The following is a 23,808-nucleotide window of genomic DNA, read 5'->3' on the forward strand; positions in this document are numbered from 1 at the left end:
TGAGCATATTCCTAGATTTATCAAAAGCCTTCAATACCATCAATCATGATAAATTACCTAGTAAGATTCAGAATCAGGGTATTAGTGGAGCAGTGTGTAACTGTTTTAAATTATATCTCTGTAAAGAAAACAGCTCATACAGATAACACATAAAGCTAATGGCACAGTTGGTACCCATTAGTCAGATTTATTAGCAGTAAAAAATGGGGTTCCACACAGTTCTACACTGGGTCCAATTCTTTTTTTGCTATATGTAAATGATTCAGATATAAATAGTAGCAATAGAAAACTATACCAATTTGCAGATGACACCAGAATCTTAATTACAGCAAGTACCAAAGAAACCTCTGAAAAAATGTTAAAGCCGTCACAAAAACATAATAGTCTTTCATGCAACCAATTTGATTACAAATGTGGAAAGAACTGTATCAATGGACTTTTTCACCATCCAAAATAAGATACTTAATCCCAATATTGAAATAAATGGACCAAAATTGGAAACACATTGAGTACAAAGTTTCTCAGTAAATGGACAAAAGAGAGCATGACATGGCACCACACAGATGTAGACTAGATCAACAGAAAACTGGGTAAAATATGTTTCATACTACAAATACTATGAAACATATCATATGATAATCTCAAGACCGTTTATTTTGATTTTGCTCACTCACAAGGGGAGGCCGCCAATTGTGAAATTCAGATTCAATTCATACTGCGCATAAAAAAAGCTCATGGCCAGAGGTGTAATGTGGCAAAGCACCAAGATGCACTTCTCAGCCGTTGTCGAGAAAATCGACAGTTAAAATAAACCGTTGCTGTGAAATACTCTCTACGATTAATAATTTCCTACAGTGTCGTGGCGCAGCGGTAAGCGCTCGGGTTCGTAATCCGAAGGTCCCCGGATCGAATCTCGCGCCATGCAACTTTTTTTCAAATGGTTCAAATGGCTCTGAGCACTATGGGACTCAACTGCTGAGGTCATTAGTCCCCTAGAACTTAGAACTAGTTAAACCTAACTAACCTAAGGACATCACAAACATCCATGCCCGAGGCAGGATTCGAACCTGCGACCGTAGCGGTCTTGCGGTTCCAGACTGCAGCGCCTTTAACCGCACGGCCACTTCGGCCGGCCAACTTTTTTTTTTAAAAGTATTTTTTTGTAATTCAAATGTGTGTGTGTGTGTATATATATATCTAAAAACAAAGATGATGTGACTTACCAAATGAAAGTGCTGGCAGGTCGACAGACACACAAACGAACACAAACATACACACACACACACACAGATATATATATATATATATATATATATATATATATATATATATATATATATATATATATATGTGCAATTCCCGGCAATCAGTTGCAATAATTATGCATATAATAAGTTGTTGAAAGTCGTTTGTCGTGGAAAAACTGGCGACTTCGAACATCATTATGTTTTCCGCAAACAAAGTTGTATTTCACAAATGTTATTAATTGTCTTCATAATGTTAACCACGTATAGTTAACGGAAGACGTAGAAACGATATTCCGAAACGAATACGTATAGCATAAGTCAAAGGTTCAAATTAGAATAGAAACCCCACGAACACAAATTTGCTGTGGCAGGTATGAAATATAAACTCCGTTACTCGCTCGTTACACTTGAAGGACAGACGTTGAATGGGCCGAAACGAGCCGCCGCATAACAGCGTAGTTGCCTGCTAACTTCGAAAGAAAGTAGATGCGGTCCCTAGCGCAACTTATAACATCGCCGAAAATCAGTGCGGACGTGAGAGCTTTGGCACACCCTGTTAAACAAACGGAAAAATGGAGGTGGTACAATTGGAGAGCGATCCGCCTTCACCAACATGCATAAGCAATTCATTAATAGTTTTTATATATATATAAACTATTAATGAATTGTAATTCATATATATATATGAATTACAATGAACTAATACTAAAAAAAAATGTTGCATGGCGCGAGATTCGATCCGGCGACCTTCGGATTACGAACCTGAGCGCGTACCGCTGCGCCACGACGCTGTAGAAAAATAATGATCGTAGAGAGTATTTCATGGCAACGGTTTGTTTAAATGTCGATTTTCTTGACAACGGCTGAGAAGTGCATCTTGGTGCTTTGCCACATTACACCTCTGGCCATGAGCTTTTATTATGCGCAGTACGAATCGAATCTGAATTTCACAATTGGCGGCCTCCCCTTGTCAGTGTAGTATTTTGGAGAAACTGCGAGGCAAGTTAAAGATCATTTAAATTACAAGCATAGAACAAAGACTATCACACAGACAACTATTTAAGAAAAACAGAATACTACCTCTTCCATGCACATACATACTAGGAAATGTAATTATCAAAAAAGAAAAATTGAACAGCAACACTCCATGCATCACCCAAACTAAATCTGTACACAGCTACCACACAAGACAAGTAAGTGCAACCCTAGATAGAAAAACAATTGTGTATAAATGATGTACATGTACAACAGACAAGCAAGTGCTATTACAGACAGGTTTATGTCATCCCAACAACTGTTCACTGAGGCGACACATACATACTAGAAAATGTAATAATTATTATAAAAAAATTAAACAGTAACAGTCCATGCATCACCCAAAATGAATATGTATCCAGCTACCAGACAACATATATAATTGTGACCCCAATAGAAAAAAATTGTGCCTTTTACCCAATATAGTGCAGCAACTTGACGCAGCATAGACTCAACAAGTCATTGGAACTCCCCTGCAGAAATATTGAGCCATGCTGCCTCTATAGTCATCCATAATTGTGACAGTGTTGCTGGTGCAGGATTTTGCGGACAAACTGACATCTTGATTATGTCCCATAAATATGCAATGGGATTAACGTTCGGCAATTTGAGTGACCAAATCATTTGCCTGAATTGCAAAGAATGTTCTTCAAACTAGTTGTGAACAACTGTAGCCTGGTGATATGACTTTGTTTGAGGCATGAAGTCCACAAATGGCTCCAAAAGATCTTCAAGCAGCTGAACATAACCATTTCCAGTCAATGATTGGTTCAGTTGGACCAGAGGACACAGTCCATTTCACGTAAACATAGCCTACAACATTATGGAGCCACCACTGGCTTGCACAGTGTTTTGTTGACAACTTGGATCCATGACTGTGAGGTCTGTGCCACACCAGAACCTTACCAACAGCCCTTACCAGCTGAATTGGGACTCATCTGACCAGGTCACAATTTTCCAGTCATCTAGGGTGCAACAGATATGGTCATGAGCCCAGGACAAATGCTGCATGTGGTGTCGTGCTGTTAGCAGAGACACGTTGGTCATCTGCTGCCATAGCCCATTAATGCTACTTTTTGCTGCACTGTCCTAACAGATACATTTTTCATATGTCCCAAATTGATTTATGCACTTATTTCATGCAGGTGATTTACTGCTTGTTGATTAGTGTGTCCAATAGCACCGCTCTTCCGAGCAAAGTACTGAAATTTCTTCCATTTAAAGATCATTGGACGCACTAGATACAACAGGAGCTGCTTGACATGTCTGAACTAACTACTCATTACAGTGTGGTTACCACCAATGATTTAGTGAGAGAGACATCTTGATGGATGAATGATAAAAATCTGTGTTTAATATCAAGAGAAGATTCTGCATTTGTATCACTGGTTGTCACTTGCAAGTGCAGTGTCACCCAGGAGAGTGGCAACTACAGAACAGTATCAGACAAAACAAACTACAGCCACAGCTTCAGAGGATCAGACAGTTCTTATGATCATTCAGAGAGTTCTTACAACGTCAGAGGGATATGCTCTTTCAGTAGGACAATGCTCACACTCAATTATCTAATTACATAATATACTCTTGATGTTTTCCAACTCCTCTGGACAGCACAATCACCAGATCGGTCCATGAGCATGTCTGGGACATGACTGCACAGCATCTACGCCAGTCTGTATTATCAACAACATCCCTTGATCAACTGCATCGACAGGAGAAAAATATGTGGTATGCCACCTACAGAGATGACATCTAACACCTTTATTATCATTTGTATGTGTGACTTCATGACTGCATTGTAGCTGGAGGAGATGCTCATTGACAGTTTGTCACACTTGTACAACACTGAGATTATGATTGCATACAATGTTCACCCTGTATACCATGAAATAAACTTTAGATACATTCCAACACTTCTACATTTACCACAAATGTGTATTTTACATACCTGCACAGCTGGTGATGGTTTCTCTGCTGCACGCTTGCCACTTATGTTTTTCCATTGGAACAAACTAAGCGCTCTTGTAACTGCTAACATCTGTGCAAGACAAAATGGATATGAAAAGCTCTCCCGCAGTGGTGGCGTCCATTGCACTCGTGTTGCCTAGAAAAGGACAACTTGTAAGTGCCTCTGTGATACAAATAACCACATCAAAATAAACAAGCCCAGTATCTTAAACATAGGAGGAGGAGGAGGAAAAAGAAGAGGAAGAAGAAAGAAAGGAAAGAACTGCAAGTGTGAAACCCGGTACCTACACTAATCATCCAAAACTTATTATAGAAAACAGCCACAAACGTATTCCATCAAATGGCTTCTTTAACACATGTTAACAGTTCCATGACCATTAGCACAACAAAACACAGACTAATTTCTGTTAAACGCAACAGGATCTTGTAAATGAGAGACAAATTCACCTGTACAAATTGCAGGTCATATTGAAGTGCATTATACGTGCATTAAGAACTGTGCAAGGGAATGTGCTTTAATTAATCACTCGATTGTATGAAGCAAAGAGAAAATAAAACAAAGACATAAAAGTGCACTGAGGTGACAAAAATCATGGGATAGCAATGTGCACATATAAAAATGTCAGTAGTATTGTGTACATAAGGAATAAAAGGACAGTGCATTGGCAGAATTGTCATTTGTACTCAGGTGAGTCATGTGAAAAGGTTTTACATGTGGTTATGGCTGCACCATGCAAATTAACAGACTCTGAATGCTGACTATTAGCTGCATGGAACATTCCATTTTGGAAATCCTTACGTAATCCAATATTCCGAGATCCAAAGTACGAAGAGTGCATTACTTCTCACTGCGGACAACCCAGAGATTGATGGCCTGTACTTAATGACCGAGAGCAGCAACGTTTGTGTTGAGTTGTCAGTGCTAATAGACAAGTAACACTGCATGAAATAACCTCAGAAATCAATGTGGGACATATGATGAATTTATCCATCAGGACAGTGTGACAAAATTTGGCATTAATGGGCTATGGCAGCTGACGACTGACACGAGTGTCTTTGCTAACAGCACGACATTGCCTGAAGCACCGCTCCTGGGTAAGTGACCATATCTGTCGCATCCTGGCCCAGGTGAGACGAGTCCTGGTTTCGGCTGGCAAGAGCTGGTGGTAGGGTTCAAGAGTGGCTCACACTGCATGAAGCCATGGACCCAAGTTGTCAACAAAGCACTATGCAAGCTGGTGGTGGCTCCATAATGGTGTGGGCTGTCATGCAATGGACTGGGTCCTATGGTCCAACAGAACCAATCACTGACTGGAAATTGTTATGTTCAGCTACCTGGAGCCCATTTGCATGGACTTCATATTCCCAAAGATGTCACCTGGCCACAGCTGTCCACAATTGGTTTGAAGATCATACTGGACAATTCAAATGAATGCTTTGGCCACCCATATCGCCCGACATGAATCTCATTGAACATTTATAGGACATAACCAAGAGGTCAGTTCATGCAGGAAATCCTGTACCAGCAATAATTTCACAATTATGGAGGGCTATAGAGGAAAAATGGCTCAATATTTCTGCAGGGGACTTCCGACTTACTGAGTCCACGCCATGGACAGTTGCTGCACTATGCTGGGCAAAATGAGGTTCAAGACGATATTAGGGGGTATCCTATGACTTTTGTCAGCTCAGTGTACGTAACAGGCTTTCGGAGACTACTTCAGAGTGTTGCAAATGGGCATCTTTATGGGACTTTTTGCTACACAATGCTGTTTGACATTGTCGTCTATTGTGCATAGTAAATATAGTCTGATAACTTTTTCCATTAATTGTAGTTTTGAGATTTTTTCTAATGTAAAACCACAAGATAAAGTTTATGGAAGTGTCACTACTACATAGGGAAACTGTAGATTAAGACTTTATTGAGTGAAACCACAAAAAGTTAACATTAATTGTAGCTAATTTCAACAAAATTCCATATATACAAGGATGAAAGAGTACACAAAGTTACACACAAAAGATCATAGATCGACAACTTCACTCATAACTTCAGAACAGATGATAAAAAATACATTTATTTCCAATAGAAGCCTTAGAGGGGCACAGAATGTCTGAAACATGACAGTATTAACCTTCACAGTCTGTTTCTGTCATTCATATGCATAAAATTGATCACTTATTTACAAATACACTTCAGTATTACGATGAGCCATAGGATAAAGAGATGTCACTATATTAATTTATTTATCAGATTAAGGTATTTGCAACACAAAATTAGCAGAAGACACATAGAAAAGAACTTTTTTTCAAAACCTTAATACCATTTGTTTAGTACTAGTTCTTTATATTTCCTACAATGCATGTTACACATGTGAGGGAGATGCTAGTAATTTTAGTAAAAGTTGAGTAAATGATCAATTTAAAAACTATATTTTTTGGTGTACAAACCAATTTACGAGAGACATTTACAGACACTTGTCACACCAATTAACAAGCTTGGGAGAGGGAGAAAGTGGTGGAAAGAGGGGGGATAGATGGGTGATTACAATTTTGATGATGATGATGAGTATTATTAATAGTAGTAGTAGGAGGAGGAGGAGGAGGAGGAGGAGGAACAGGGGGAGGGGGAGGGAAAAGGGGATGGAGCGGGTGAGGAGGAGAGAAAGGAGATGTTACAAATTTAGTGTTCGCAGTGAAGTTGTTAGAAATGCAGCAACAGTTCAATAGGAGAAGGATGGAAGATGATATGAGCAATCATTGGGTGTTGGATTGCTGTAAAGTGACTTAAAAATTAAGGCCAGTGTCTGGAATGCAGACATGATGGTCCAGCAGTTCCCACCCAAAGTTATTACACAGGTCTCTCATTACTTTAGCAGAGTGAAGACAAGTACTAATATGAAACAAAATGGCCCCAACTTCAATGGATGACTGTTTCTAAGTTCTTCCATCTGATAGTATAGCGTGTCACAGTCAGGTGCTAAACTGAAGGACTCTCCTACTGCATCAACTAAACCAGGCCTGTTCAGGAGGTGGTTAGGCTAGCACAAGCACTCATGGTCTTTGCCGCCCAAGCAGTGAGCACTCACAATAAAAATGTAGCTGTCAGGCATCATTATGTAGTGTAGGAGAATTGCAAACTGTATGCTGCCTTCAGAGGAATGACAATATGTTAAGTTTGCAGTAGTTTTAAATTCAAGTGTTTCCACTTAATGGCACAGTGCTTAAAGTGGAGAGTAGCTGTTTTAAAATAAATGCAAAACAGCATTATGGCCAGGTTAGGAACTTCAAAGCAAAGATTAGACACACCAGTATCAATTTATAACACCTCAACATTGAACGTCTAGCTACAGTTAGAACTTATAGTTCATCTTCATCAGTACAAAGAAATGTATGTTTCATTTCATTGTCATTTCTCATCAATGCGATAGTTTTAGGAAATAAATTTGCCATGAAAGGCATTAGTTACCCACCACGAAGTAATTCATCTCCATAGAACTGTTAGTGGCTGCAGAATAGACTCATTGACAAAAGTTTCTTGGGTGAACTGCCTCGTTCCGATTCCTCCACCCCTCCCCTATTCTTTCCCTTCCATTACTGGCCATGAACTGGCCTGTTGCTCACTGCCTAGGTGTGAGCGCAAGCCAGCTAGCATGAACAGCTCAGTGAACTGGTGTGAACTAAACTGTAGCTGGACATGATGTTGCAATGATCTGAAAACAAATATCCAGTTTTCTTAACACACTAAAGGTATCAAACCAACCATCTGCTCTGCCATTGTGTTATCTATTATAGTTCCATTTCCCTTTCTCAATTCACTAAATATAATGACGGCAGGCAGTAAAGAGCATAAATCTGTTTATGCGATGTACCCATATAATGCCATGCTCTTTGTTACCATTGTCCTCCAGAGAAATAACACATACAAATGGCCTCTTACTGAAAAATCACACAACATAATCACCCTACACTTTGTACTTATTTCATTTTCCATTTAACTTCTCCTTTGATATTACAGACTAATAAATTAAATACAAATGAATTCAAAGCAAATAGTGAAAGACATTATAGGGCAGCTAAGCGAATACACACAGCAGACAAAAAAATTAATCACCTTCCTCTTAACACTGTACGAGGTTCATTCAAATGAAACCTGATTGGTGCATCTACCTTTGCTTATGCATAAGGTGGCACCACGTAACTGCGGGTATGGTGGTGCCATCTATTGGTAGACTGAGGCGTGCACACCATTTGATGTTGCATAGCACCAGTGTGGTTTCACGCCGAAGAGAATGTGGTCACACAAGTTATTGTCCACTACCAAACATGCAGGTGAGTAAGCAGGAACAACGAGGAGTGATTCAGTTTTTGGCAGCGGAGGGAGTTGGAGGCCATGAAGTGTATCGACGGATGAAGGCTGTGTACGGTGAGTACAGTCAGAGTAGTTCAAGTGTTGTGGAATGGCACAAATGATTCCTTGAGGGGCGCAAATCACTGGAAGATGATGCTCGTCCTGGACAGACTCATTGTGTCATCACACCAGAAATGGTTGCAGAAGTGAATGCTTTGGTCTTGGACAACCGCAGAATCACCGTGGACAAGATTCACTGGTTTCTGGTATTAGCGTGGGCACTGCACACACCACAATGCATCAACACTTGGACTTTCAAAAAATCTGTGCACAGTGGGTTCCTCACCACTGAACAGCGCAACACCCGAATGGCGCTGTCTTTGAGTCATCTGCAACGTTATCATGCTTTGTGGACAGAGATTCGCAACAGACTACAAAGTGTATGACTGGGCCCAGGCCTGGATCTGACAACAGCCTACTAGCTTCTTCAAGGATGGAATTGACCAGCTAGTGTAGCAATGGGATAAATGTGCTAACAGCTTTGGCTACTATTTTGGAGTATGTGTAGTGTATATAACTACATTTTTGAGTTACTAAAATTGTTACCATTACTTTACACTAGTGGTCGGGTTTCATTTGAATTCCCCTTATATAACATACTGTATACATAAGACTGGTTCTGGATGGAGGAGACGTCAATGTCAGCCATTCCTATAAAAACAACCCACACAGATTTGACTTCATAGGCTTTCTTGGCATAATAATTCTTGGCAGTCTCCTCATGTTTGCTTCCAGATCCTAAAATCAACAAGATGTGATATTTTGGCAATCTGTCTGTCCATTATCTCAGTAGAATGCTCCTGCTGCTACTGAGTCCTCCTGAAAACTGATGCCTACGTTGCAAATTGTCATACTACACAGACATCCATTCTGTACACTGTGTATGCACTGCCCACCACCGGTCTTGGGAGCAGCAGCTGTGGTGGGTAGTGCACGTGCCATGTACGATACAGAGTCCTATATAGATCAATGATTTGCAGCCTTGACATCAGTTTTTAGCAGGATGCAGCAGCAGCATTCTCCCTGAGATAGCAGACAAATATATCACCTAAATATTGAGTCACATCAATTTTAGGATATGGCAGTAAATCCCTGACTCACACAGATGGTTTGGTAAATTTCATAGATGGTTCCAGATATATTAAACAAGATTGAACCCACGAATTTCAAGGCCCACTTAAGACATAAGTAGACATATAACAGGGACAATAAGATTCTGGATGCTTGTCATGTCCACCTTTTGCATCCACATTAAAATTTTTCATTACAGTAAACATATTCCTGCAACACACGTCCCACCACCTACAATTTTGTGATAGACAAAATGGAGGTCATTTGTCAAGTCTTACAACAAAATGCAAGCACTGGACAGCAGAGGCAAAATTGAAATATTTAACCTGATAATTATACAACATGCTAAACTAAAGCTGAATGAGCCAGCCACTACGCAACACACTAAAACTGTCAGTCTAAAATAACACAAAAAAACATGTAGAAAGATACATACAGCAACACTCTTAGCATGATAATGATCATTATCAACATTATCGTAATCTAAATGCGCAAGTCCTAATTTAAATTTACTGCCCAGTTCTTATCAGAATATAAAACATACTAAATTAAAATGAGGCATAAAAAAAAACTTACGTGCCATAGGCAGCACAAACAGATAGATCCTCTTAGCTGAGTAAAATATCATGGGTCAGAAAGACAATGACCTATACATAAATGTATTACTACCCCTCCATCGCTTTTACATCTGCATCTGAACATATACTCCGCAAGTCACTGTACGGTGCGTGTTGAAGGGTACCCCTTTACCACAACTAGCTGTTTCCTTTCCTGTTCCTCTCAAAGATAGAGCAAGAGGAAACCGACTGTTTGTATGCCTCTGTATGAACCCTAATTTCTCGTATCTTATCTTTGTGGTCCCCACGCAAAATGTATGTTGGTGGCAGTAGGATTGTTCTGCAGTCAGCTTCAAATGCCAGTTCTCTGAACTTTCTCAGTAGTGTTCTTCAAAATAACATCATCTTTCCTCCAAGGATTCCAACTTCAGCTCTCGAAGCATATCCATAACACTTGCATGCTGACCAAATCTACTCCCAAACACTCAAGCAATACTCAAGAATAGGTGGCAGTAATGTCCTATGTGTGCTCTCCTTTATAGATGAATCACACTTTCCTAAAATTCTCCATATAAACCAAAGTCAACCATTCACCTTCCCTACCACAATCCTCACATGCTCGTTCCATTTCATATTGCTTCGCAGCATTACATCCAGATATTTAAACAATGTGACTGTGTCAAGCAGGGCACTACTAATGCTGTATCTGAACATTACGGGTTGGTTCTTCCATCTCATCAGCATTAACTTACATTTTTCTACATTAAGAGCCTGCTGCCATTCATCATACCAACTAGAAATTTTGTCTGTGTCATCTTGTATCAACCTACATTCACTTATCTTTGACACCTTCCTGTACACCACAGCACCATCAGCGAACAATTGCAGATTCGTCTCCACCCTGTCTGCCAGAACATTGATATATACACTCCTGATGTTACCTCTGTCTCCAATGAACACCCGCTGTTGAGGACATACTGGGTTTTATTACTTAAGAAGTCTTCGAGCCAGTCACATATCTGGTAACCTATTCCATATGCACATACCTTCGTTAACAGTCTGCAGTGGGGTAATGAGTCTAATGCTTTTCAGAAATCTATAGAAGTATGTACTCTGCCTGTTGCCCTTCATCAATAGTTCACAGTATACCATGCGAGAAAAAAGCACGCTGGGTTTTGCATGAGCAATGCTTTCTAAAGCTGTGCTGATTTGTGGACATGAGCTTTTTGGTCTTAGAGAATTTATTGTATTCAAAATCTGAATATGCTCTAGAATTCTGCAGTAAACTGATGTTAAGGAGATTGGTCTGTAATTTTGCAGGTCCGTTCTTTTATCTTCTTACATATGGGGGGGGGGGGGGCACCTGGGTTTTTCCCTGTTGCTTTGCACTTTGCACTGGTTGAGAGTTTTGCAATAAATGCAGACTATGTAAGGAGCCAATGCTGTGGAGTATTCTTTGTAAAACCAAATTGGGTTTCCATCTGGACCTAGTGATCTATTTAATTTCAACTTGTTCAGCTGTTTCTTATGCCAGGGATGCTTGTTACTATGTCTTCCACATGGGAGTATGTGCGATGGTCAAACAATGGTATGTTTGTATGATTTTCTTGCATGAACCATTTCTTAAATGTGGAATTTAAAACTTCAGATTTCCTTTTGCTATCTTCTACTGTCAAATCACACTGGTCAACGAGTGACTGGATGGAAGCCTTAGACACACTTAGAGATTTTACATAGGACCACAATTTTTCCGGGTTCTCCACCAGATCTTTAGCCAAGGTATGACGGTGGTAGCTATTGCATGCTTTGCACATAGATCTTTTCACAGACACACAGTTCTCTACTAATCTTTGTCTGTCATCATTTGCAGATTCTCTTTTGAACTGAGAGTGCAACAGCCTTTTCTTCCTCATCATTTTCCGGACTTTGTTATTAAACTACAGTGGTTTTTTTTCCATCCTTAATCCACTTACTAGGCACATACTTGTCCAGAGCATGATTTACAATCTGTTTAAACTCTGCCCATAATTCCTCTATCGCCATCATCCTGGAACTAAATGATTGCAGTTCTTTGCCTAAGTGAGATGCTAACAATCACCTATCTGCTCTTTCTAGGAGAAAGAATCTTGACTCATTTATTAACTTCGTAACCTTAGTCGCTATGATGATATCATGATCACTTCTCTGATCAGGAAGAGAAATACAGTTTCAAGACAGTAGGTTTTACTGACTACTGCTTCTACTTCCAGTTACTTTGCTATACACTGCAACACGACCTCAAGTCTCAAAAGACTTATGAAGTAGACAGCACATTTTTGTAAAGCATTTTCCAGACAAGTTTTCCAGGCTACTACAGCAGTTTCTTCATTTCCCAGCATTCTGACATGCATTGGTGCTCAACAGAACCATCCTTTTTACTCCATAGTTTTAGCAGGAAAAAGTGTACCCTTTTATCATCTGTTAGATTTTCTATGCTGGGTATATCTGTTGACTTGCTTGAAGGGCATTGAAGGAAACAGAGCATATGAGAAATTCCTCGCTGAATCTTGTGTTGTCTGCTCCAGTCTTTTCTGAACAGCATGCAGCCCTGCAGCTGTGAACTGTATTACATTTGTCAGGCAAATCGTGGAAACATGGACACAATACATTAATGAGCATCAAGGCAGCTTAGAGCCATCTGGGTATACTGTATTAAAATTGTAGTGTTTGTCTAAAATACTGCAAATTAATGTTTTAAAAGCTATCGTGGGAGTACTTTCTTTTCCTGTAGTTGTCAAATCTGAAACAGCTCTGGCCCTCCCAATGCATCAAGGTGGTGATCAGGTCAAACATTAACATAAAACATTGATATTTGCCACACTTATTACTAAAAGAATAATAGGCTCAAATGGTGTGGCCACAGTAAAATAGCACGAGACAGACTTCCAAGAAGAGCACTAGAATGGAAAGAAGCTGAATGAAGACCAATTGGAAGACCACAGACAATATGGAGAGATTAGGTGAAAAATGATGTGAACCAAACAATGGGAGGAGATGCTAAATAACAGACTGTGGGAGAAAAGAGATGCTTGGAAGAGGCTCTGTGAATGACCTGCATAAGCAGAAACATTTCAAGAAGAAGAAGAAGTAGTTTACTAAATGAAAACTCTTAGTGAGTAGCCTAAAGGGCCCTGTTCCTCACAGGCAGAAATGAAAATATTGTCCCATTGGTGGTTGAGGAATGTATGGTGTGTATGAGGCTGAGACACTGAATACATTGTGTGCTCTTATCACAGAATGGAAAGATGTCATCTGATGGAAAATGATGGCTCCCTGGTTTCAGCAGATGCTGGGCATAGATCTGGTACTGCCATAGTGGCTACCCTATTTCGCTCAAGTTGGATTGCAAAGAGTGCCTTTAACCTGTAAACCAAGCAACTACACTCCTGGAAATGGAAAAAAGAACACATTGACACCGGTGTGTCAGACCCACCATACTTGCTCCGGACACTGCGAGAGGGCTGTACAAGCAATGATCACACGCACGGCACAGCGGACACACCAGGAACCGCGGTGTTGGCTGTCGAATGGCGCTAGCTGCGCAGCATTTGTGCACCGCCGCCGTCAGTGTCAGCCAGTTTGCCGTGGCATACGGAGCTCCATCGCAGTCTTTAACACTGGTAGCATGCCGCGACAGCGTGGACGTGAACCGTATGTGCAGTTGACGGACTTTGAGCGAGGGCGTATAGTGGGCATGCGGGAGGCCGGGTGGACGTACCGCCGAATTGCTCAACACGTGGGGCGTGAGGTCTCCACAGTACATCGATGTTGTCGCCAGTGGTCGGCGGAAGGTGCACGTGCCCGTCGACCTGGGACCGGACCGCAGTGACGCACGGATGCACGCCAATACCGTAGGATCCTACGCAGTGCTGTAGGGGACCGCACCGCCACTTCCCAGCAAATTAGGGACACTGTTGCTCCTGGGGTATCGGCGAGGACCATTCGCAACCGTCTCCATGAAGCTGGGCTACGGTCCCGCACACCGTTAGGCCGTCTTCCGCTCACGCCCCAACATCGTGCAGCCCGCCTCCAGTGGTGTCGCGACAGGCGTGAATGGAGGGACGAATGGAGACGTGTCGTCTTCAGCGATGAGAGTCGCTTCTGCCTTGGTGCCAATGATGGTCGTATGCGTGTTTGGCGCCGTGCAGGTGAGCGCCACAATCAGGACTGCATACGACCGAGGCACACAGGGCCAACACCCGGCATCATGGTGTGGGGAGCGATCTCCTACACTGGCCGTACACCACTGGTGATCGTCGAGGGGACACTGAATAGTGCACGGTATATCCAAACCGTCATCGAACCCATCGTTCTACCATTCCTAGACCGGCAAGGGAACTTGCTGTTCCAACAGGACAATGCACGTCCGCATGTATCCCGTGCCACCCAACGTGCTCTAGAAGGTGTAAGTCAACTACCCTGGCCAGCAAGATCTCCGGATCTGTCCCCCATTGAGCATGTTTGGGACTGGATGAAGCGTCGTCTCACGCGGTCTGCACGTCCAGCACGAACGCTGGTCCAACTGAGGCGCCAGGTGGAAATGGCATGGCAAGCCGTTCCACAGGACTACATCCAGCATCTCTACGATCGTCTCCATGGGAGAATAGCAGCCTGCATTGCTGCGAAAGGTGGATATACACTGTACTAGTGCCGACTTTGTGCATGCTCTGTTGCCTGTGTCTATGTGCCTGTGGTTCTGTCAGTGTGATCATGTGATGTATCTGACCCCAGGACTGTGTCAATAAAGTTTCCCCTTCCTGGGACAATGAATTCACGGTGTTCTTATTTCAATTTCCAGGAGTGTATAATGAAGCCAGGATGGTTCACTCACATTTAAAAGAAACTTTACCATATGTCTGCCTTGGAATGCAGCAGTGTGCAGATTTGAGATCTGGATGACACTATCAACAATACAAGCTGCAGTTCTCAGAGGGATTTCTTCACCTATCACATATAAGATAGTGAATTACTAGAGAAAAATGCTGTCATCCTTTCTTTTTAAAATATGTACGATCTAGTGATATTTTCTAGAAGTCAACAAGCAAACCACTGTCGTTAACCTGATCATGTTTAATTGAAAAACAAAAAAGTGACAATGTAGGTTTACTGAATAGTCATTCCGAGACACAAAATGCCCCTTTTTAGATAAAGTCAACTGCTTTGCAAATATTTTATTACATTAGTCAACTTGTTTATTTACTTTTATTTTGGTAGCCCTGTGTGTCTATGGCACATAGTCATAAAACATATCCTAACTAATAAAGAACTGCTTTTAAAAAAAATTGAATTTATAAGTGGATCTATTGCAAAGAGTAAAATACAGGTCATTAATAAGAGAACCTCACTTAACACATATTTTTCACACCTACACACTAAAAAAATAGAAATATTAAGATTTAACACCCCACTGATGACTAGGTCATAAACAGGGATTGGAGAAGGAAATTAGCCATGTCCTTTTAATTGTCACCATACCTAAATCTGGATGACTGGTCAAAGGTCTGAACTATTGTTCTCCCAAATAGAAGTCTAGTGCCCTACTACTGTGTGACCTCAATTGGTGGCATGCACATTGAGTTACTTCTGCATGTGAGGAGCAAAACAATAAATAACAATCCAAATTCCTTGCATATTGCAGTGCTTATGCTGTTCATAAGTATGACACAATGTTCCTTCTGGCATGCATGCACGTCCAAAACAACAGGCTCTGTGATGACTACAGCTGTTATAAAATAAATGAAATGCATTCACAGTCGCAAATATGGACAACCATCAGCTGTATAATGGATTTTGCACTGGAGTGGGACTTGAACCTGGATTTCTCACTTATTGCGAGCATCGCCTTATCATTACGCTATCCGAGCACGACTCTACGCCAGACCCAACTTCCAAATGTCATCAACCATGGGTCTGCAACCTGCGCTCGTACATTCATTATGTACATTTCTGTACATGGGAGAGATTTTAATTGAAAGTTACTTGTCCAGTATTGGTGGATAAATATGATATTGCAGCACTTGTGTTGTTCAGAAGTACGCTACAATGTTCCTTTGAACATGCATGCATGCCCAGGGCATGCATGCATGAATGTCCGAAGGAACACTGGGTTGTACTTCTGAACAACATAGGCACTGTGATATTGTATTTATCCGCTGACACTGGGCAAATGACTTTAAAATGAAATGTCTTCCCTGTACAGGAATATACATAATGAATGAACAAGTGCAGGATGTAGGCTCATTGCTGTTGACATATGAAAGTTTGAGTCTGGCCGTGAGTCATGCTTGGACAGCCTAATGGAAAGGCAAGCATTCGTGATAAGCATGAAATTCAGGTTCGAGGCCCAGTCCGGTACAAATATTCATTGTCTTCACTCTTTTATACAACTGATGGTCATCCACATTCACAACTGCAAATACATTTCATGTATACCAAATTTCTTGTTTTCCAAATTAATTAGTCAGTTAGTTATTGTTATGTTCCATGGATCATTGGTACAATAAATCATAATGAGGTGGAACGAGTTATTTTATATTCACAACACAAATTAGTTTGTAAATGTGGCTACATACTAACCGTTTACAAGCTTTTCCCCTCCTTCCTTTCCTTTTTAAAAATATACACATATGAGTTAGTAATTCCTACCAATGTTTTCCTATTGAATAATTACCGAAAGGAAGTAGTTGCCAAGGAGAAACTTTTTCAGTTTGTTTACAAACCTTACTTTGCTATCAGTCAGATATTTTATATCATTGGGTAAGTAATCAAACATTTTGTCGCAGCATTGTGCGCCCCCTTTTGTGCTAAACACAACCTCAATGTGGAGTAATTAATGTCATTATTTTTCTTCTGGTATTGTAATTATGTACATCATGATATCTTTTGTACTGCAGTGAATTATTTACAACAAACTTCAGGTGGAAATAAATATACTGTGGAGGAAGTCAGAATATCTAATTCCTTAAATAGATGTCTACAAAATTATCATGGATGAGCACTATATATTATTCTTACAGCATGTTTTTGCACAATGAAGACTTTCTTTCTTAAAGATGAGTTCCTCAGTACCTTATTGCACATGACATTATTGAATGAAAATATGTCAAATTACTTGTCTCTCCGCAAGACCTGCAATGATTCTAAGCATAAATGTGGCTGAACTAAGTTGGAGATGTGCTGATCTGAATATATTGTCTTTTTAAAATTGAGGGTGAGAACATTCACAGACATGAAGTCAATGATAGCTTTAAGAACACTGTTTACCATTTTTTTTGTTGCTGTGTGTGTGCTTGGATTGATTAAAATATGTCATCTGCAATAAGAACTAATTCTGCTTGTGGAAGATCATTTATACATATGAGAATCAAGAGTGAACCTTAAGAACTCCATATGTGATTTATCTCCAGTCAGAAGAATTTCCACAGTTTACATTGGTTGAATTATTAAGTACAACATTATGCACTCTTTTGGTTAGATAGCAAATTATCCATTGGCTGGCCGTACCATGAACCCCGTAAAAACTCAGTTTATCTATGAGAATATTGTGATTCACACAGTCAAAAGCCTTAGATAGGTCACATAAAATACCAGCTCATGCTATTCTTTTATTTAATGCTTGGTGAGTGAACTTGTGAATGGCATTCTCGGAGCAACTCTTCTGAAATCCAAACTGTGACCTACTGAAGATATTGTTGCTCAGATGGGGCAATAGCCTAGAATACATCACCTTCTCAAAAATCTTGGCTAATGATGCCGGTAGTGAAACAGGTTGGTAATTACTGATATCTCTCTTATCATCTTTCTTATAGAGGGGTGTTACAATGGCATATTTCAAGCTCTTTGGACAAACACTTTGAACTGGTGACACATTACATATTACAGATATGACAGGGCTTCTTATATAAGAACAGTTCTTTAGTACTCTGTTGGAAACACCATGATATCCTGATGAGCTTTTATTTTTGAGAGAAAATATAATTTTCTTGTAGATTGTATTTCTTTGGTCTTCTTGTCTACAAAAGCAGATTATGCATAAGACATTTGACTAGCCAATGCATACTCATTTAAGATTACATTAACAAACTTCATACATTAAATATTTATATAGTATAATAAATAAATAGTCCCATACTCAAGATATGAGCGTAGGGGAGCAGATGCAGGAATCCAGTGATGCTGCTCATGGCTAGGTCCTAGTGGAGGTGGCTTCCATTGCCTCCCTCTGTCCTGTTATAAAGTGTCAAGTGTGTATCTGCGTAATGGGGATAACTGTGATGAATTTTAGTACACCATAGTGTTGGATTTGTGTTCTTATGGATGAAAGAAAGGGAGAGGGTGAAATCTCGTACCGGCACATAGCCTACTCCTGGCAAATGCCATCAAGTGGACCGCCAAGCTTGACGTCCCCATCCAATGGACAGACCACCATCAACAGCGTCACATACCCTTATTTTATTGGACACTGTGAGACGTTTGGAATTTAATTCACAACAGTGGTGCAAAGACTGGTGATCAGGTACTTAATGCCACCACCTCTCCTCCCCTTGCCAGCCAAATACTGGCAGTAAAAATTTCATCCATCACCAGGATTCGAATCAGGCTACCTCTGAGTCTAGCACTATCACACAAGTTTGCATTAGCGAGCTCACCTACAGAGGCGGGTATTTCTATAGTACACTTCATAAATTTAAATATTCTTAAATTGAGTAAAAACAGTGATGCTGTAAATGTGACTTTAAAGATTTTCCAAATGTTTGACCTCAATAATTGCTTTTATGTTTTCATGGAGTTTGTTATAAAATTTAACTTCCATGTGTAAAGTACTGTTTTGGCACAGGGATGTGCCGATTTGGTTATATGTTTTTATTTTGTGGTTATGAATATCACATGACCCCTTATTTAAGACAAGAATGAAAGCAGGCATTATATGTATTTACTACTGTTTTCTCACTTCAGCAGGATTTTAGCAAGCAAAGTAGGCAGCATGTCTTTCTCAGTTTTGTGTTAAGGCATGTTTATTCCATTTTACATTGCTTTGCAGCATTAGTCTTAAGAATTTAGTTCCTGTACCATTACTGACTGTTTCATCACTGATACAGACACCCTTGTCTGGATCATTGCGAAATTTTAGTGAGGGTTTTTTTAATTACAAGCTGAGTATTCTGTGTCCATTTGCTAAGTTTTGTGACAGTGTTTACTGATTGTTGTAATTCTCTCTTACTTCCCCCTTTTAATACAATCATGATGTCATTTGCAGATATTATCATTTTATGAGCATCCACAATTAAGTTTAGATCATTATGTCCAGAAGAAACAGAATGGGTCCTATTACTGATCCTTGGAGTACACTGTGTTTATGTATTTACTTTGCAGTCTGACAAGTGTAGAGAAACAGTTTTAGATTGACATTTGTGTGCATAATGCACACTCCTTGCTTATGATTGCTCAGGAAGGAATTGATCCAATTGTTGGACAGACCTGGAATACCCTATTTTTAAAGCTCTGACAGCAGAATCTTATAATCCACTATGCCAAAAGATTTCAGTAGGTAAACAAATACTTCTATTAATTTGTGTTTCTTGCCCATCAGGCTTACTATGCAATTGGTGCATTCATAAATGGCAGTTATTGTTGAGCTTTTATTTCTGAATCTTGTGTTGTTCATTACCTAGGTTGTTGTTTTATTTACTAATTTCATAAGTTTGTCATACTCAACTTTTTCTAATATTTTAGAAACACATGAGGAAATTCTGATGGGTCTGTAGTTATTTACATGATCTCTTTCCTTTTGTATGTGTTGGAATAACCTTAAATCAGAGAAAGTGCCTGCTTGAAGTGAGCAATCACATAAGTGGGTAAGTATTTCAATTAGAAGATGGTATAGCAGCCGAGATGATAAAGTGGGGAGGCAACAAAGCAATAGACAACATGACCAACAAAATTCACCAGATCTGGAGAACAAAGAAGTTGCCAGAAGGATGGAAAAATGCACTTGTAGTACCAATACATAAGAAAGGGGACAAGAGACATGCAAACAACTACAGAGGAATATCGCTACTAGAGTTCGGATACAAGGTGCTGTCAAAACTATTGCTCAAGAGAGTAGAACATGTAGAAAATACAGTTGGCGACTACCAAGCAGGATTCAGGAAGGGAAGATGTTGTATAGAACAGTTATTTATCCTGAAGTAACTGATAGAACATACGGCCTTAAAAAACAAAAAGACAGTAATAACCTTCGTGGACTTCACAAAGGCATACGACTCCATCGACAGACAGACTCTTGTTAGGATCCTGAAGAACAGAGGACTTTATGGAACTACACAAGAACTCATAAAAGAAATTCTGGCAGACACAAAAGCAAGGGTGAGATTCAGAGGAGCACTGTCAGAAGAATTTGAGATCAAGACTGGTGTTAAACAGGGAGATGGGTTGTCTCCATTGTTGTTCAATATAGCACTGGACGAAGTGATCAGGCAGTGGACAGCAATAAATGAGGGAATGGGAATACCAAAGACCCATGTGGGGGACGAAAAGGACAACAGGGCTCAAGTGGACTGCCTGGCCTTTGCAGATGACATAGCAATAGTAAGTGAGACGGAAGAAGACGCAAAGACACAACTCGACAACTTAAGTAAGGTAGCCAGAAAGGTGGGACAGAGGGTCGCCTATACCAAGACAAAGGCAGTAAATACCACTGCAGACTGGGAAACACCAGCAGGCACTGTGCAAATGGTGGACAAATTTAAATACCTGGGAGAATTTATAACATGACGGAACAGGAGCAAGAAGGGAATAACAGAGAGGATAAAGAAGATGAGGTCAGCCTTCTGCATGACGAGAGAGATATACAATAAAAAGAATATATCCACGGAGGCAAAGATAAGGCACTACAAGGCAACGGTGAGGAATGCAGTATTATATGCTTCCGAAATGATGACACTAGGAAGAAATGGGGCAGAACAACTAGAGAAGGAAGAGAGAAAAATACTAAGAAAAATACTATGTCCCAAAAGAGGTGGAGAGAGGTGGACGTGAAGACCTAGGGAAGAATTGTACTGGAACATGAGAACAATATCCGCAGAAATCAGACTGAAAAGGGCAAAGTTTGCTAGACATGTAGTTAGGGTGAGTATGGACAGAATGACGAAGGGAGTGTGGGAAACAACAGGGACGACAACAGGTAAGACAGGAACCAAGTGGGTTGTTGAACTTCGGAAGGACTGGTTGGAACTGGGGATCTAGGTCGAAGGAAAGGAAAATTGGAGGAACAAATATACACCGACCAATACGACGGAGATCAATGACAGAGAAGAACACAGGAAAATATTAGTGTGTCATCTGTGGAGAAACGGAAACTGAAGATCTCGGAAGAAGAGCGGGAGAGAAGAAGAGAAAGAATGAAGAGGTTCTGGGAGAATAAGAAGAAAATGCAGTCCATGAAGGGGCTACCCATGGTCCTACAGAGACCGTAACGCAAGAATAAGAATTAGATTTCATGGACTCTTCTTTAAACAACAGATGAGGCAAGAAACTCTAACAATGGGCACAAAAATAAGCAGGAAACGATATTTTCATTGTTGCATGTGTTTCATGGAACAGCTGTTCAATGTAATATTCATCATTCCATGTTCATGAACAAGCAAATTAACTTGGGATCATATTGACCTCAGAGGTACTCAGTGCCAAAACCATGAATAAATTTTAATGTACTGTACACTGACGGAAAAAAATCACAACACCAAAAAATAATTAATGTAGAGTACTGAAATTTTGTGAATACATTTGTCTGGGTAACATATTTAAGTGATTTACATTTCAAGATCCCAGACTAATGTAAGTGCGAGATAAGCCATTGCAAGTGAAATGCTCATACATTAATAATTTGTGTAACCACCAGACTGTTGAATGCAAGCAAGCAAATGTGCATTCATTGTGTTGTACAGGTGCCGGATGTCAGTTTGTGGGATGGAGTTCCATGCCTGTTGTACTTGGTTGGTCAGTACAGGGATGGTTAATGCTGGAGTTAGTTGTCGGATGATGTCCCAAATGTGCACGATTGGAGACAGATCTGGTGATGGAGCAGGCCAACTAATTTCTTTAAGAAAAGTTCAAAATTTACAGATGGTGATTGGCAAATTGTAGCAACAACCAGATGGAACTTAATCATTTAGCAGCTACAATTTCATAGTCCTTTTCGACATTCATTACAGCTAAGTCAGACAGGGTAGTAAAATATAGGTTTTGATTTATACAAATTGTTACCCCACCCTACTTGATGTTACTTCTGCAATAGTAAGAATATAAAATCAATTTTTTCTGTTGAATTAATTTAGGGTTTAGCCTGTGCTGAGAAATGCATCATATTCAGATATCCCTTTGTTCGCCTGTTAATAGTACATTAATTTCATTGATATTATTATGCAGGAATTGTACATTATGCTATTAGTGTACAGCCAGTAACAAATGCTCTCTCTGATCAAGAAGCACAGCTAGTTAGGATAAATCAGATAGTGCCTTACAGAATTGAAACTCCATAGTGGAAATCAGTTACAACAATTAATGACTTCCGAACAGGTATTTTACGAATAGTTTACAACAGATGGCCTGGGATGAAATTTGTAATGAACCAAATTCTGAACTAAAATTTAATCTATCTCATGATAAAGACTCATAGCATTATTTGAAAATAGCTTTTTGTATATGATAATCAGAAAGCACATTAAACAGTCAAGTAAAAAAGCATGGATCACTATAAGGATTAAAGTATCTTGTGAAAGGAAAATGTACCTATTGGCAAGAACAAGAAGAGAAGCTACGGTAGTTGCACACTATCACGACAACTCAAAATTACTAGAAAAAGTATCAGAAAATCAAGAATCATGTGCATTATGTCAGAAAACAGTAATTTCAAAAACAGGCTTAATGCTATAAGGAATGTAGTGAAATGAGAGACAGGAATATTGGCCACAGAACAGGACATCATCACTATTGAATTAAGTGGTTGGTTGGTTGGTTTTGGGGAAGGAGACCAGACAGCGTGGTCATCGGTCTCATCGGATTAGGGAAGGATGGGGAAGGAAGTCGGCCGTGCCCTTTCAGAGGAACCATCCCGGCTATTAAGTGGAAGCACTATAAATGATGAGTTACAGGTAGCAAAGATATTTAATAATCATGTCTTAAATAATAATGGGACAAACAGTTCAAGAGAAAAATCAAAGCAGTATGTTGAAAAAGCAATTCGTATAAAAAATCAATAATATTAACACATCACCAACTTATCTCTCTGAAGTTAAGAGTGTGATGCTTTGAATATTAGTAAGCTGTGCGATAACCTGCACACAATGCATGGAGTGTATTTTCACCGCGAAGGGAAAAGGTTTGTGTTTGATTGTGTCAACAAAATAATAAAAGACAAATTTTCAAAGATTAAAACTATAAGTTTCCTACTGGTGAGAGTGAGGAAAGTAAAATGAACAAGAAA

The 23,808-nt window shown here is 39.9% G+C and overlaps 1 protein-coding gene across 1 annotated transcript in view; it reads right to left on the minus strand.

The window, feature by feature from the left end:
* LOC126248623 (probable C-mannosyltransferase DPY19L1) overlaps positions 1-23,808 on the minus strand; it is a 224,541-nt gene that overhangs the window by 126,774 nt on the left and 73,959 nt on the right. The window contains exon 6 of the mRNA XM_049949793.1: positions 4,231-4,386. Within this exon, the coding sequence (XP_049805750.1) occupies positions 4,231-4,386 (156 nt within the window). The remainder of the gene's footprint in view (positions 1-4,230; positions 4,387-23,808) is intronic.

Source organism: Schistocerca nitens, chromosome 3, assembly GCF_023898315.1.
Source record: "Schistocerca nitens isolate TAMUIC-IGC-003100 chromosome 3, iqSchNite1.1, whole genome shotgun sequence".
NCBI classification, from domain to species: domain Eukaryota; kingdom Metazoa; phylum Arthropoda; class Insecta; order Orthoptera; family Acrididae; genus Schistocerca; species Schistocerca nitens.